The sequence below is a fragment of the Hydra vulgaris genome, chromosome 07 (assembly GCF_038396675.1).
Source record: "Hydra vulgaris chromosome 07, alternate assembly HydraT2T_AEP".
Lineage (NCBI taxonomy): Eukaryota > Metazoa > Cnidaria > Hydrozoa > Anthoathecata > Hydridae > Hydra > Hydra vulgaris.
This window is the reverse complement of record NC_088926.1, coordinates 25,398,711-25,417,453: the sequence shown is the minus strand read 5'-3', so window position 1 is coordinate 25,417,453 and position 18,743 is coordinate 25,398,711. Positions and strand designations below refer to the sequence as shown.

General features: G+C 26.1%; 1 protein-coding gene across 2 annotated transcripts; it reads right to left on the bottom strand.

The window, feature by feature from the left end:
• Positions 1–1,035: 1,035 nt before the first annotated feature.
• LOC100205729 (asparagine synthetase domain-containing protein 1) lies at positions 1,036–18,701 on the bottom strand. Of its 2 annotated transcripts, none has more exons than XR_010639636.1 (12): positions 18,464–18,701; positions 18,056–18,271; positions 17,863–17,985; positions 17,566–17,682; positions 12,671–13,296; positions 12,242–12,431; positions 6,466–6,500; positions 5,874–6,061; positions 5,728–5,795; positions 5,421–5,504; positions 2,168–2,258; positions 1,036–1,328 (listed from the first exon to the last, which is right to left on the bottom strand). XR_010639636.1 is itself a non-coding variant. In XM_065801459.1 (12 exons), the coding sequence occupies exons 1-12, from the start codon at positions 18,515–18,517 to the stop codon at positions 1,149–1,151; spliced, it is 1,947 nt and encodes a 648-aa protein (XP_065657531.1). In that variant the 5' UTR covers positions 18,518–18,701; the 3' UTR covers positions 1,036–1,148. The 2 variants fall into 2 exon arrangements, 1 of the variants encoding a protein (XP_065657531.1); XM_065801459.1 differs by having other exon boundaries at positions 5,899–6,061.
• Positions 18,702–18,743: the final 42 nt, after the last annotated feature.

Sequence of the window (18,743 nt, the reverse complement as noted above, 5' to 3'; positions counted from 1 at the left end):
GTGCAGCGGCCTTGTTCGTCGAGGTTCGTGTTTTGGAGTTAGAAAGAGGGCTGTAACCACATAAGTAGCCTCCTCGACTGTAGTGGCCTTCTGGGCCTTGGGGATATAATTTAAAAAAAAAATAATTAAGTTTAACGATTTTTTATGCAATATTTCTAATTCTAGCAAAAAACGCGGTTTCAACTATACATGAAAGACCCCTTGGCTGTATTTTTTAGACCTCTACTCGTTTCCAAAGAAATGTGACAATTTTTTTGACTTTTAAACAATAAATTGAATCTAAGTTTACATATACTGAGTTACTAAGTTAACATATAAAATGCTAAGATTCAAAAAGGTTTTTTGTTTAAAAATGATAGCCGAAAAGAATATTTAGCCCATTAAAATAGTTCAAAAGACTATTTTAGCCTTTATAAAAGAATAATAAATGCTCTACATACATTTTAACAAAAACTCAATTAGTTATTTTAATACAAGATTACTTTATAATTATATTATTAATAATTACTTAATAATTATATAAAAAATATTTATAAATGCTACTTGTAACATGATGTTAATGTCTTTTCTTGAAGTTTCATCTTTTCTTGTAAAAATAAACAAGTTGATCTCAATAATTAAAATTGAAATCACATGACATAAGTAATAACCTACGAAAAGTTATACTATCTAAAATTATTTTTTTACTTAATACTTATTATTTTATAAGTATTGCTCCTTTATCTTACTGCTTTAGGTCTCTTTATCTCCCTGATTTTATTGCTTTAGGTCTCCCTTATTAATTAAATTGTTTTAAGTAATCTTTACTCTTTTAATAAAATTGTTTTAAATAATCTTTACTCTTGAGTATGTATTTAATAAACTATACTCCTTTTATATAATTGTGTTACATAAACAATATTCCCTTCAATGAAAAAATATTAGATTATTTAATAGGAGAATCTTTTCTGATACTAGGGTCAATTTGTCCCAGCTACTTGACTTTCTCAAAAAAGAATGAAGCTATAGTATACAGGTTAACGAAATGATAATTAATTTTTATTTTGATAAATAATAACTTAAATGATTTTCTCAAACCTTCTTAACAAAATTTAATTTGATCAAACTTTTTTTTAACTTTATTTAAAATGATAAAAAATTACTAAGAATTATTTAAGTCTGTCACAACGCTCCGCTCCCTTTTCTTTAGATCCTTCTATTTTAGCAATTTTCGAACCAAACTGAATAGCTCTTTTTGGCAACGAGCTACAGTAACGAAGACCTAGGGAACCAGCAAGCTCGCGAAGCAATATCTTTTCTCCAAACCCACGTGGCAAACGAGGATCACACTAAAAGCATAAAATTAACAAAAACTCATATCTAAGCACACACAAAAAATAATAAACTTGTATAACTTTAATATACAACTATATTCGACTATTATTTTAACTGATAATTAATTTTCAAGTTAATTTATATTTTATTTAAACATATTTTAAGGTTCGTACTCAAATGGCTCTCACAATATTGGTGGCTTTTTTCATGTTATGTTCGAAATATTTTTATTTCAATAATTAAATTATTATTTCCAAAATAAACAAAATTTTTTGTCAATCTATTCTAAAACCAAATATACTTTATTGCAGATGAGAAAAAAAACATTTCATTTAAAATGGAAAAATTAATTATGCTAAATTGCAGAAAACCAAAACGAACAAAAAAACAACAACTCTGAGGTTTCATCATCGAATTACTAAAAATTAAACACATAACCTTTATTAGAACTTTAATTGAATTCGTGTACCAGAGTGGTGAATATCTCTTAATAATGAAATTGTCATTTTAGAAAAGGTTTTTTTCAGAGTATAATTATTATTTTGGAATCGGATTGGCGATGGATGTTAATAAACATGCGAAGTCTGAATAAAATAATCCTTAAGATTATTGAGATTTTGAAGGATAATTATGATAATTATGTTGGAATTCAAGAAATCGATAAAAATTAGAATTTTGGAAAGATAAACAAGAGCAAATTTAGGATTTTAAAATTGTCACGGGAACTGGAATTTAGAAGACTTAAATAAAATGGTAGTTTCTAACATCATAAATATCCTTCACATAATTATCATTATTTAATCTTAATTACATATAAACCAGTTAAAAAACTTTAAAAAAAAATCAAGTTTACCTTAACACACGTAGGAAGTTTTGAAAGATACGAAACCACGTTTTCATCAAGAAATGGAAATCTAACTTCGCGTCCATGGTCAGAAATACATCTATTGTGAATAGTAAACTTAATGTTAGATTTTTTTTTTTAGCAAAATGAGTTTACAAAATACCAATTACTTTTTTTAATTAAGGAATAATAAAAATAATAAACAACTTTTTTATATAAATTTTTTTTATAAGACCTTTTATAAATAAAACATAAAATTAAGTTTACAGCTTTAAGATATTTAAGAGATAAAATATATTTAATTTACAATTCTTTTCAGATAGAAAATTAAAAAAAACACGAGATTGTCGCAAACTGAGTGATATCAAATGATTTTATGATTTTTTTAGATAAGTTTTAATCATATCATCATCATATGAAATTATATATTAAAATATCAAACTTAATGCTACAAATGGTAATGACCCTTTGTGCATTTTTTAACGCAGAACCTTATAAACAAAAGTAAATAAAAAATATAAAGAAAACTTAATGTTCTTTTAGTTAACTTTTTATTAAAAAATTGCACAATCTTTAGTTACACTTGCTCGCCTTATTGCATTAAACTATTTCTAACTTAAAGAGGTAATGTAACTTATGTTAATTATCGTTCTTTATAATTTAGAACTGTTGTTTTATTATATACTTTGGACTTAGTTGTTGTATAATTTAGATTACATAAAAAAAGCAAGCTGTTATTTTTGATATTGTAAATTAAATTTTATAAATTCTTTTTCTTTTGTTTCATAGAAATTGAGACGCAAAAAAAAAAAATTCTAATTTTTTTTGAGGAAATATAACAAAAAGTTAGTTTTGAGAAACGCATCACCTTGTGCCTATCAGAGACCAAAATATGCTAAAAATGGCAACAATGGACAATAAATGGTAAACAGATTTTATCTGTTGACCAGCCTCGCACCCCTTCTTCATCTATTAGGCTAGCGCAGATGTATTTTTAAAACATTGAGCTTGAAAAGGATCTCACTTCTGCTACAGCATGGGGCAATTTTTTTCAGCCAATCATTATCGCAATTATTTAGATCTTCCTATATTTATCAACAGTAATGTACTCAATGAGTCATCTACCCTTCATCTTCTAGGATTAACTCTTACTTCTGAACTTTCTTGGAAACTATATATCAAATCCATTGAAAAATTAGCATCTGCTAAGGTTGGATCTCTTTATCAAGCCCGACACTTTCTTACTCCGGATTCTATTCTCTATCTCTATAAATCTAAAATCCGGCCTTGTATAGAATACTGTTGCCATATCTGGGGTGGATTTTCTAATGATGCTCTTTCTCTTTTAGACAAGGTGCAAAAATGCATTGTAAACATAGTTGGACCTGCTCTTGCAGTTAACCTCCAACCATTATCACATTATTGTAATGTTGCTTCTCTTTCTCTTTTCTACAAATATTATAATGGGTACTGCTCTAAAGAGCTAGTGTCTCTTGTGCCATCTACTAAAATTTATTCTTGTGTTATTTGACATTCAATTAAATCACATACTTTTTCTGGTTTTTTCCTTGAACATCAGTTCTTTAAAATTTGCTTCCTTTTTCTTGTTTTCCTGATTCATATAATTTGCATACTTTTAAGTCGCCTGTAAATCGTTATCTTGCTCTATAAACTTCATCTTTTTTCTTTCAGTAACTTCCAACTCTTATAGTGGTTGCTTGTAGCCTTGTTGGAAGCAAAGATGTAAAAAAATTTGAGATTTCTTTCATATCGGATGAAAGACATGATTCTATAATAAATATATCTTTTCCATGAATGTATATGACTGTATCATCAACATAAATAATAGATTTTGAATGTCTTAAACAAAGTAACAGGTCATTGAAGTAAATAACAAAAAGTAAAGGGCTTGATATTGATCCTTGAGGTACATCACATACAACTTTTCCTGTTTCAGATATTGTGTTTTGAAAACAAATTGTTTGAGATCTGTTAAATAGGTCTTCTTTAAACCAGATGAGTTCAGTATCAAGAAAACAATAACTGTTAAGTTTGTTGATTAGTATTCCGTGACTTTAAGTGTCAAATGCCTTACTCAAGTCAAGAAGTATAGCACCAACTATTTTACTTTTGTCAGCTTTTCGTTTTATTTTATATACAAACAGGGTTGCAAACTGGTTTCCTCTAAATAATTTGATAATTGGATGTGTACAACTCGTTTGATAATTTTTGATATAGTTGGTATAACAGATATAGGTTGATAGTTTTAAATGTCGTTGTAGGTTGATGTCTTCAAAGACATGTTTATTATGTGAATAAGTGATTTAGACAAGACATTATTGCATCTTTCAGTATTGATGGTGATATACTATCTAGGCCAGTGGACTTCTTTGTTTTTAACCCACGTAATTCTTTTTCTATTTGATTAATTGTTACAGACATAGATTTAAAAGACCTGTAAGTACGAGTTGGTTCCCGATATGATGGTACTGGGAACCAACTCGTTCTTACAGGTATATTGTTTTTAACTATTTCTCTTGTTTTTAAAAGGCTGTTTGTAATTGCTAACTTTGATTTGTGAAATTTACAGAGTAGATTGTCATTCAAGGCAAGCCATGGACATAGTTTGCCTTGAATGCATTTTTCAATATTTGGGGCTAAGGTATCAAGACATGTTAAAATTATGTGTTTTATGTTAGTCCACGATGTATTTACATTAGTTGAAAGTAGAACCAAGGACAAATCACAGCTACAAAGAAAACTACAGAACTCCTGTTTAGTGTATTGTTTGAGATTTCTACACTTTATTTTTTTTGGTTACACATACATATATATGTGCACACCAAAATACACCCACACATAAATATACATATAAGCAGGGCTAAATTTGATAAACGTCAATTTTAGTAAAGACCGAGTTGGTTTCTAATTATATTACATATACATATAAACAGGGCTAAATTAATATAAATATAATTAATATACATATAAACAGGGCTAAATTTGATAAAGGTCAATTTTAGTTAAGACCAAGTTGGTTTCTAATTATATTACATATACATATAAACAGGGCTAAATTAATATAAATATAATTAATATACATATAAACAGGGCTAAATTTGATAAAAGTCAATTTTAGTAAAGACCGGGTTGGTTTCTAATTGTATTTACATATTCCTGAATATGTATTAATTATTGCAGAAAACAAATAATTATACAATTGTTTGTTTTCTGCAATGGCTCAATAACCATAAATAGACACCTGTCATCTCTTCCAAGATTTCTTGATGATATTCTATCTAACTCCATATGCATTTCTGCAGTTAAACCATCCCATCCAGAAGATCTAAAAAATTAATTTCATAAAACTGAAATAAATCATAATACAAAATTAAAAAATTTTAATGCAATGTTATTATTAAAACTAAAAACATTTATAATACAATACTAAAATAAATTAGAATTTTAAGAAAAAAAAAAAAAATTAAAATAATTATAATAAGTATAAATATTAATTATAATAAGTATAAATATTTTGTTACAATTTTTTTATTAAAAAAATAGCTGACTCGTATTTTGATCTGTGTCTTGAATATCCCCCTAGTTGCTCATCAGCTCCCATTCCACACAATAAAACCTGTTTAATTTAAAATATTTTTATTAAACATAAAAATATAAAATAACAGTCATCATATTATAAAAAAATAAATATTACATTTAGAAAATAAGTTATCTGAAACCTTCACTGGACTTTCATAATATTCTTGAATTAGACTAAAAGAATTGTTGCATGACACTGAATACAATTTCCCAATACCTCGTGCAGCAAACCAAAGAGCACAACCAATACTGTCATCAAGAACAGAATCCAGGGGATATACTAAATCGGCAATTTTATTTTTTCTAAAAAATCAAATATATATAATAATAAGAAAGCAGAAGAAGAGAATCAAGCAGATATATAGTAGATATGGCCAAACTTGTTACCAGTTCGGCCATATCTACTATATATCTACTTGATTCTCCTAATCTGAGTGAACAGATTAGGCGAATCAAGCAGATATGATTGGCCTAATCTGTTATTAATTCGCTGATCTGTTATTAATTCGCTAATCTGTTATTAATTCGCCTAATCTGATATTAACTGATTTGCCTAATCTGAGTGAACAGATTAGGCGAATCAATTAGCATAATAAAAAAACTACCGTAAATTGTCCTAATTTTTTAGGTACTGAGGCGTCCACGAACTCTACGTCTATGAACTCTATTTATGCTACATTTTTATTATAAAATAAAAAAATATTTACCTTTCTTCTTTAAGCTCATCTAATGTAACATCAACCTAAACAAAGTAAAAAAAAAAACTTATGATGATAAAGATAGTTATGAATATGAAAATAATAGTATCATTGCAATTATCATAATTATCATTACAATTATCACAACATCATTACAATTTTCCAAAAACTTCTGTTATCTTTGAATTTTCAAACAACACACATTTTTAAAGAGATGATAATAATTTATTATATCAGTTCTTAAATAAAATTATATTGTTAAACATAAATTATAATATAAGGTTTTTTTTATACAAATGTATATTGCCCAGAGTGTCGTATACTAATAGTGTCATAAAATTGGATTCAAAGTTTAAAGTACAAAACCTTTTTATTTAAATTTAATTACATGTTGAAAGTTTATTTAACTAGTTGACTAAAATCAATCTAAGTTTTTGTTTAAACTATTTTAAAAAAAAACTCCCTCTCTAGACCACTAAGACTACTGATTTTCAAATACGACAAATGTATTTCAAAATCAGAACATTTTATTGTGATACAATTGTCAGATACAATAATAGTTGCAATAATAGTTGAATTAATATAGATAGATAAAAAATTAATATATTTATTACTATAATATATAATATAGATGGATAAAAAATATAGATGCAATAATAGTAAGCATGATGTAAGTATGAAGTACTATGTAAGCATGATGTAAGTATGAAGTACTTACATACTCAATTTATGAATAACTAAATATGCACAAAATAATCAAAGATTCACAATTTTTTTTTTTACATTAAGCAACTTTTATTATTATTAATTATTTTCCAGTAATTGATATATCTTTTAATTTTTTTAATTCATATATTTTTAATTTGTCAGTGAAAAATAATATAAGTTAAACTTTAAATAAAAAATATTGGATTATTCAAAATTATTCAAAATCCATTAGTGTACCTTTTTTTTACAATAAAGAAATAATATATACAATAAATATATACAATGTTTATTAAAACATTTTACAAAGTGATATATTTAATTGTTTACACTTGGTGACTTAAAAAGAATATTATAAAATTCAAGATCATCACCAAAAAAATCTACTTGAGACAAATAATGACCTTGAGTCAATTTACCATTGAGTTAAGGTCATTAATTTTTTTTATCTGAGAGCAAAAAAAAAGTTGAATCATTTTTTAATGGAGGCAAGTCTTTCAGAACTTTAACTTTCTGTTTATTTTTTCTACATTTTACCAAAATTAAATTAAAATTTTTTTACTTCAAATAAAGGAGCTGAGAATGACTTTTTGAATTTAATATGAAAAGGTAGATGTTTTTCATGACACATTCGTTTTACTTTTGCAAAAGGCACTTTTTGAAAGAAAAAAAACTTGGAAGCAAGTTTACAGTTTTTGAAGTCAACTTTGTACATTTGTATGATTTTCAATTCTACTCCAGAAGCTTTTTTAATAGATGACAGTAATTTGAATAAGGTAGGAGGACTGTACATCTAAAAACATCCTAATTTTTTAAACCATTTTTTTTACCACAAAATACTATGATTAATTGATATATTTAGGACAGTCTTGAATGATTAACTTTAAGAGTTTATACAGACAACTTGCAAATTCAATTGCACCTCTACCATTCATTCCAAAGTGTACAATAAGTTTTATTATTCAATGAAGTAGGCTTTGATATTATATCAACTTAATTTTCTTTTATAATAGAATGCAGAAATATTAGCAATTGGAAGGGGAAATTTTTTCTAAATCAAAAGTTATAACTGCTGTGGTTTTGCAATCTCCATTAGCAACTTTAGCTACGCCACATTGTCTTTCTAGTTAATAGCTTACTCTCTTTATGCTGCAGTATTTTTTGATCATTTTCTTTGTTTTTATACTTTTGACATAAATCACACAAATCTTTCTTTGGTTTATAAAATGGGAAATTAAATTCTGTATTAAAAGCTGAATAATAAACATCTTTTTTTTACATTTAACTCTGGGTAAGCTTGCGTAAACAACTTGTACATTTTAATTGTACTCAATGACGACTCTAAATATTTTTTGTTCGTATTCTGTCTGCAATTGTATGAATCAACTGTTAGAAAACTATTTATATGTTCGCTGATCTTATCTAAGATTTGGGAGTTTTTCTACAAACTATTTTTCCTTTCTTTGGAGACCTTGGTAGTCCACTTACTTATTTACCATGTTATTAAAATTATTGTAAATTCTTCTTTCACTAATATATGAAGTTTTTAGAAAGAATAATTTATAAATTCTTCCTCTAACAACGTTCTTTTCAAAATGATATTTATAAACCCACTACTGTTTTTCAATTCCTGAACTTTTACTTTTTCTTTTAACAATCCCACCTTTCTATATTTTGAGTATAAAAATTAAGTTTTTTAGTCACTCAAGTTCCAGAAATAAGAATGGATTTTCATCGACTCTAAAAAATTCAAAACATTTTATTTTACGCACTAAAGAACAACTTTCTCTAACTTTTCTCTCTTGACCTTCCCTATCTATATAGGCCTTGCCACACTGCCTTTGCTTTTTTCTGACATTTTATTTTCCGCTTGTTAACAGTTCTTTATTTTTTTTCTCGTGAGTTTTCTACAAAATATAATCAAAGTAAAAAAAAATTTATTGTATTGGAAACTTTTTATTAAACTGCTTATTAAAAATAGAAAAATTAATGTTAATAAAACTATAGTTTAGAATATTATAAAAAATAATGCATAATTGCAGTTAATTTAAAAAAAAATAAAAATTCACGATAATATAAGAAATTTCAAGAATTTCAAAATATTCAAGAATGTAAAAATAATTATCGCTTTATAACTACTCAAGCATAAGACGTAGTTGTAATGAAATCTTTGTTAACAAGTATTTTATATTTACTTTTCATTGTGAGGAGAAATGCTAGTAGAAAAAATAAATAAATTGCTAGGGTCTTCCGCTAAATAGCCAGGAGTTTCTTCCTTCATATGGTGGTAAGACTCCAATATTGGTATCGGATTACCAGCATCAGAGGCCATAAAATACTCCATATTTGATATAAAATAATCCATTTGTTACTTATCTTTACAAAAAAAAGATATAAATAATGTTTAACTCTTCTGATTACAAATAATTTTTATTTAATGAACATTTCAATTCAATTCAAAGAAGACAAAAAACAATTAAAAAATCATATTAAAAAATTAATTAAATGTACTACTTTTTATTTACAAAAAAGCAGGTTATAAAGTAAACAGGTTATAAAGTAAACAGGTTATAAAGTAAACAGGTTATAAAGTAAACAGGTTATAAAGTAAACAGGTTATAAAGTAAACAGGGAAATATACGTAGTTAAATTCAAAGTCACGTGAGCAAATAGAACTCTACTATTGGTCTACGCTAAGTACAACAAATGTACATCAATCATCTCATATAAAAAGTTTTACAAGTTCGACAAATGATCTACTGAACTATATTGGAAAAAAAATTAATTGAGCTACCAGATAATTTTTTTTTTAATAAGTGCATAAAAATAGATGATTTTCAAATAAGCCATTTTTTTTTTAAATATTGAATACAACATTTGAATTCCAGGCGGACGATACCTTTTTACTGTTCTTTAGTCTTGAATTGATCATTTGCATTTTACAGTTCATGTTTATGCAAATATTCCCTCCCTTGGCCAATTAGTATTTTGTATTTAGACAATCAACACTAGTTACATCAACTATTTGCAGAAATTTAATCATAAATTAACAATATAATATCCATAAATAAAAATAAATTAAGGTTAACTTAAATCATTTGACTTAGTATTAATCATTTAAAAATATATTTTTTAAAAGAATTAATAAAAACTGCAAAAATAACAATTCAGGCGTTGTTTTAAAGCTTTATATGTACAGCGATTTACGTAAGCCTTAAACAATTTTACCTAAGCAGTAAGCGATTTTGGCTATGCAACATTTTTTATCATTTTTTAACTTTTTTAATATGTTATAAGCGGTAAGATAAAAAAAAATTAATTTTTAAAAAAGTCACATTAACTTTTGAATGACGTTTATGTAAAATATATTTGTGAATAATGAAGTGCTTTTCTTGCTTGTTTACTAAAGAAACCAAATCCTGTTTATTTCTTACCTAGATTTAGATTTTGAAGTATGACTTTTAACCTCATTGTAACTGTAATCAAAAAGTCATTACCACTTTTAAATAAAAGAACTTTAACAATATGATTAATCAATTTTACTGTTCTGAACTAAAAACACCCATGTGTTTTAGTTCATAGCAATTCTTTTAAAAAATTTTATTTTATTTTCATGAACATTTAATAAGGATGAGTTGCCATTAAACTTGGAGACATGCCACATAATTATAATTTTTTGTCTTAGGCATATTTGGTAACAGTGCTTTAATAAATTAAGCGTTAACAGGCCCGTCCCTGAAATTTGAAATAACATTCTTCAATCTTCAAAAAAGAAACCATCGAGCTTTTAAAATGTAGATCATGTGCTTTGCAATTTTAAAATTAAGCCTAAACTACTTGAAATAATTCAGGTACGTTTTCTTGCATTTAGAATTTATTTTGTATCTTTAAAAATAATTTTTCTTGATAATATGCAAAAAGTAAACAGCTGATGTTTAGTTGGAGAATAATTGGAAAGATTTTTTTTTTAATTTATAAGTTTTTTTTCTGTTATTTATTTGAAACATAAATCATATTACAATTTTAGTACTATAATATATTAAAATGTATTATAATATATTCAACTAAACTCAGGTTGGTCATGTGACAGTATAATAACTGTACAGATGGCCTAATGTTTGATAAGTACAAATAAATGCAGTTATTTATTATATTTATTTTAACCTTTTACAACCTTTGTAGAAATAGAATCAGGTAATCATAGATTTAGTAATATCTTAAATATACTTAAGTTGTCATGTTGTCAGACATGTTTTGTCAAAAACATGTTAAATTTATGTTTACTTGGTCTTAAATTTAAATGATTGTTACATTGAACAATATGGATTATCTAATAGGAAAAAAAAATCTTTAATCACTTTGTTTATACAACTTTGCAAAAAACATTTCACATTGCACAAATCTCCACAAGACACAAATCTCCACAAGATTTATAACTTATTTACTCAAATTAAAGTTTTTGGTTACAAGGTTGCTAAAGCTTTCCATCACCAAGTTACCAGGTTGCTAAAGCTTTCAATCACCAGGTTACTAGGTTACAACAATAACAACATTACTGGTAAGCAAAACAAGATTAAGTTCTTCAAAAACTTTAAAAAGATTTTCTGAATTATTTTTTTTATATCTTCTTATGATAATATTCTTCTTATAACTTTTTACTATATACACAAGGAGTAAGCAAGTAAGGAGTAAGTAAGTAGTAAGCAAGTAAGGAGTAAGTAAGCAGATTTTTAAATAAAAAAACTTTTTTTCCTAATGATGAAGAACTGATTATATTTAGCCACAGTTGTGGATTAAAATGAATAATAAATATAATCAATACAGTTGTACAGGTATTAATAATAAACAATAATAAAAAACTTAATAATAATTTACAGTTCATAATAATTCTAGAGAGTTTTTATTGCAACTGTGTGTGAACAAAACCAAGTTATTTAATACAGTAATCTATCTCCATGAATCATGAAAGCTATTTTCACAAGCAGTGTTGCTACTTATTCTCTGGTAAAGTCATAATAACATAAAAAATATAAATACATAATATTAACTATTAGTCTTTTTAAAAAAGGCGGAAACTTACTTCAATAAAATTCCATACTCTATCAGTTGGTAACTCTTTTAATGCAAGCCTTCCTGATACTCTGTCAGGGACATCAAAATGAGCTGTTTTGTTAGTAGCTTGGTGTTTCTTTGAACCTAATTTAAATGTAGAGCTATGTTGTTGAAAAGCAACATTTATAAGATCAATAGGCTCATGTTTTGGGACACATCTAAAAAATGAAAAAATAAAATATTTTTACATGAAATCATACAAAAATTTGCAAACATTGAAACAATGAAGTCTTGCAATAATCTTGCAATGTGAAATTTCATTGAAACAATTAATATTAAAGTCTTAGTTGCACTAATATAATGAAATATCATCTTGCACTAATGTTGCAAAAATGATATTTCATAGAAACTATTAAACTCAAAAAAATGTAACTTTAAAAACATTAGAATTACTTACAAATCAGCAAGAGATGCCAAAACAACTGAATCAATACCACCTGAAAAAAGAACTCCAACACATGGTTTTTTGAAACCACTTACTTTTTTATCGCATGATTCATTAAAATTTTCTCTAGGTAGGTTGTTAACACGTGTTCTAACAGATTTCAATAAAATTTCATAAAATTGACCTTGCAATAACTCAATAGAGCAGTACTTTATAGAACTTGAAGAATTAACTTTATCCACAGCTTTAAGTCGATCAAAAAATGTCTCATTTTCACACAAGCAGCACTTGCAACTAGTATTTTGCAACACTTCGTATTTTGTGAATTCATCATCGCTTGATAGATGTATCAGTTTAGCTAAGCAACAACAAATAGAGGGAAGATTTTTTTCATCATGAAATTTAATATTTAAATTTTCGAAAAATCTTAACAATTTGTCTTGAAAATTATTATTTATTAGTTGGTTCTCTGTAAATATTGGTTTAAGACATCGATGTTCATAAAGATACAAATTGTTGTCTATTTTGTGAGGCAATAAAGGTAATGAGTATATTTGAATAGCATCTATAAATGGTTTATCATAAATATCACTAAGATGCAAGCAGTAAATATTTTTTGCAGGAACTTCTTCAAATTCCTAGAAATATAAATATAATAAAATAATAAATAAATATAATATATATATATATATATTCCTACAGATTGCTTAATTTACAGTTTATAGTAAATAACGGCTCTTAACAACTCTTTGTGTTCAAAAGTTAAAATTATTGATTGATTGATTTTTTTACTGTTTACATTCATCAACTGAAAAATAGGTAGAACATGCAAGGAGTGCTGCTACGTTGACTGACAAAAAGTTAAAACATGCAAGGAGTTTTGCTACATTAACTTAGAGTTTTGGTATGGTCAGGCAATCTATCAAACAAAAATGTTTTTTTTTTACTTTCTAAACTTTTTCTGGTCTTCTAATTTAATTTAATAAGACATAAAAAATACATGGTATGATAAAAATTAAAGATGATCAAGCATGTGTGTGTGTGTGTGTGTGTGTGTGTGTGTGTGTGTGTGTGTGTGTGTGTGTGTGTGTGTGTGTGTGTGTGTGTGTGTGTATAAAACTGACCAAGAATTGTTTAAAAATGCACTTCAACTGCAAAAATATAAACAATAATACAACCCACATTAAATGTATCATGAGAGGTTCATAAAACTATCTACATAATATACTTTTATATTATGTGTACCATATACAACTTATTTAAATTATGTAATTATGTAAGTTTGATGAAGAGCCATTTTCCCTGGATTTTTTTTGCAAAAATCTGAATTCCCTGACATTTCCCTGATCTGGCAGACACCCTGTATATATATATGTACATATACATATATGTATATACATATATATATATATATATATATATATATATATATATATATATATATATATATATATATATATATATATGTATATATATGTATATATATATATATATATATATATATATATATATATATATATATATATATATATATATATATATATATATATATATCTTTATCTAGTGGAAAAAGACTTTTATGGTAAAAAAAAAAGTCTCTTTTGACAACAATTTCACAACTTTAACAATTAAGCTACATTTTATTGTTGTTGAAAAGTCAAAGCACTTAAATTAATGTGGATGTACATTAAATTTCATTGTTTTTAAAAAACCCCAATAATAATGACAAGAAAGTCTTTTTTAATTAATAGTGTTTTTGTTTTATTAAAATATATTTTTAAAATATACAGATATTGTTGCTTCATCGACTATCTTATAGCCTGCTACTACAAGGGAGTGTTGCTACATTGATTATCTTATAGCCTGATTTGCAACGGATTGCTGCTACATCAACTATCTTATAGCCTGACTCACAACGAAGTGCTGCTACATCGACTATCTTACAACCTGACTCGCAATGGAGTGCTACCACATCGACTATCTTATAACCTGACTCACAACGGAGTGCTACATCGACTGAAGGTTTGGTTAGGGCAGGCAGTCTATCATGTGAGGAAAAAAAAAAACATTCAAGTTTTACAACTCTTTCTGGTCTGGTTTATTAACACTCTCTTCAAACTACAGTTTATGGAAGAAACTTTTCTACTACCATGCAAGACTATATATACATATACATATATATATATATATATATATATATATACATATACATATATAACTGGTGACAACTAAAAAACGAGACTGGATTTAAAGACACATATCTCTTTAAAGAAGTGAGATAAAACAAAAAGGAAAAATATTCTAGAAAGTATTTTTATTCTAGTTTTTAAATATATAATCAATTGTTCTCAATTAAACCATTTCTTCTGACTTTATCAACTAGGCCTGGTATAGACTGAGCTAGGCTCCGTATGAGCTCAATTTCAATTTTATTAAGGCAATACTTGATTTTAGAATGTAATTTTTTAAGATTTTCTGCATACCAATTACTCTTGTAGACAAGGCCTTTCAAAATACTCCAAAAATTTTTGATAGGACGACATACATTCTGGCAAGTTTGCAGGGTTATCCGCTTTCTCAACATAATGCACGTTTTCCTTGTTTAGGTACATGATTACTGTTTTTGCATAGTGAGATGATGCTAAATCTGGCCAGAATACATATGCCCCATCTGAATGATACTTATTGATGAATGGAATAAGTCTCTTCTTAATACATTTGTTTAAATAGATTTTTTGATTTACAGCCAGTCCACTTGGTACAAAATAAGGTTGAGAAATTCCATTTTCAGAAAAAGCAGTCCATAGAAGTAATTTCTTTTGAAACTTTTGTTTTGTTTGGTATTTAACTGTAGATCGAGTAGATTTTACATCACTAGTATAAAATATATCATTTCCATTGATACTGGAGTGATTTAACGTGAAATAAGACTCATCGTCAATGATTGGTTACGATTTTTGAATTTCAGACACAATGGACTGCACTTAGTTCTTGCTGCTACTTTTTACTGGTCAGAGCGTTTTGGAATCGTCATTTTTTTTCTTGATTTAATATTTGTTCTTTTTTTTAATGTTTTACTAATGTGTTGATGAGTACAGTTGAACTTTTTAGCTGCCTGTCGTTGAGAAACTCCGTCTTTATGGTCAAACATGAGTTTGAGCCTTTCAATGTTTGTCCTGGTCATTTTTTTAGCTTTTACTCCACTTCCTTGAACTCTTTGGTGCCCAGATTCACTTTCAGCACGTTTAATTATCTTGTAGATAGTACTTTTAGGTATATTCTCAACTTTAAAGTGGGCATAAGTGAACTTTTTACCAACATTTTTATAATTTAAATAAAATTCATACACACCTTTTCTAATCTCTTCTTGTTTTGAATTTGTTTTTTTATTCATTTTTCTATAAAAAATAAAAACACATAAAATATTTAAAAACTAGAGTAAAAATACCTTTCTGTCTCATTTTTTAGTTGTCACCCGTTACACACAGATATATATATATATATATATATATATATATATATATATATATATATATATATATATATATATATATATATATATATATATATATATATATATATATATATATATACACACACACACACACATATATAGTATATATATATATATATATATATATATATATATATATATATATATATATATATATATATATATATATATATATATATATACACACATATATAGTAAAAGGGATTCATCTTCCTATTATAAACTTACTAACAGAAGTGGGTTTCAAATCAAGGCAGACATACTTCTATTGGATCATAGCATGTTAACCACTTGGTTATCTTAGTTTGCTTAGCCATCCTGATTTACTTGGCCAACCTGATTAAAATCTCAACATTGCTGTAACCTTCAAGATCACCATTCAAATATTATTCCTAACATAATTTATGGACAACAGTTGATAAATTTAATTTCTTAAATACTTTTTAAAATAAATTCTGAAGCATTGCAATAGAACAGTAAAATCATGCACATCATTCATTTCAATAATTAATTCTGCAGCCATTCAACCATTAATTCTACAGCCATTCAAATAATTAATTTTACAGCCATTCAATCATTAATTCTACAGCCTGCATTGTTCTTTTAGTTACTAATTCTTTTTTCACACTGACAGCCTTAAATTATGAAAAAATGAAGCTCTACTGAGATATCAATAAAATTTTACTATTATTAACATAAGAGTAAAGGATCCGCTGCCACAAGTCTGACACTGAAGAAAGGAAAGAAAGGCTAGAGACTAAACTCAACTAAATTAAAGTTCAACCCAATAAAAACACAACTATGGTACAAGACAACAAAACTTTTTAATGAGAAAGCAAAACAAGTCTGACGTCAGGTACAACTTCTTCTCAAAACAGGATAGTCAAACAATGGAATCAACTGCCAGTAAACTGTCAAAATTTAAAAACAACAAACATTTTAAAAAACAATTATGATGAATTTACAAAAAATAAAAGTTTATAACTACCATAAATGGTCATTTCTCATGACTTCATCATTGTAGTTTAATGTTAATAATCATATTTTAAAACAAAATTTTGTTCAAATCAAATTAGTTAAAAACTTAGAAACTTTTTTTTTCTAAATACTCTATTTAAATTTAAATATAATTTCAAATTAAATTTAAAGTACTAAATATTTAAAAAAATGATTTTTCAAAAAACTCAGATTTTAAAAAATCTTTTGAAATTTAGAATACATGAAGATCATTATGGTTTTAAAATTTATAATTTACAAACAAATATAATAAATAAATTAAATATATAATAGGTATATATAACAATAACAAAACATAAATTAAAAAAATATATTTATAATATATAAATTGATTTAAAACAAGTAATTCTAAAATGAAACCATTATACAACTATACCATTTCTAAATTTCTGCTTCCAACAGATGAAAGAACAAAAGAATCTTGCTTAATACATGATAACAAGCTTCTTCTACCAAAACAATCACGTCCATACCAGAGCAACTTGCTCTTATCCTAAAACCATTTAATGTCAAATAAAATAATATAAAAATACATACTATTATAATACAAATAAAAAAAGATTACATTTTTATAAATTTATCGAAAACATAAAAATATACCTGTATATATTTTTTATATATACACGTAGTATCTAAATATGAAAAAGATACATTAATTATCATACATACATACTTGGTAATAAATATATGCTCTTGGACCATCAACAGAAGAAAGTATGTCAATTATTTCATCATTATTTGAACAAGTAAGTAGTTTTTTCATAAGAACTTCTGTGTCATTGGCAAACTCATCAACCTACAATTAATTCCACTTGATGGTAAGTTGGTGAAAAATGTATTTAAAACAAATATGAACATTTCTATACCGTAAGCTTTCCACCAAATATTTCTCCATTCCATAAAAGAACGTCACCAGAACTGGAAACAATTGGCTGTTTTGTTAAATTTCCTCGTAAATGAAGCACATAACCAGCAAAACTTAGATAGACTGGTCTACTGTCTATGTTTATTGCAAATGCACAACTTCCTGATACATCAGGTCCTCTTCGACTTAGACTTTTATGAATAGATTCTCGGCAAACCTTTTGTTATAGTTTAATGTAAAGTTTTTAAAACTTTTTAACATCATTTAAAAATAACTATGTAATATAATACATTAAAAACAATTTAGAAGTTAAATAACATGAAATAAAAATAAAACCTATAATAATTATGGGCTGTTATGAAAATCTGAAGGACTTTAATATTTTAAAATAAAATTTATTCATTTTTACATGTTGTTGAAACTGTTGACTTTTGGTAGAGATTTCACAAAAGATACCACACATAATCACGTGAAGGTAAAAATTGTTTATAGCAAAACAATGTAGATTTTTTTCACACGATTTTTCTTCACTTTTTTCTCTCACTGTTTTACACAACTTTATGGATTGACCAACATTTTTTACATACTTTTTTATTTTTTTAAACTTATTTTAAATTAATAGCTGCAACTATTTACAGGTCTTATTAATTTATATTTTTGATAAATTGAATTAAAAAAAGTTCATTGTC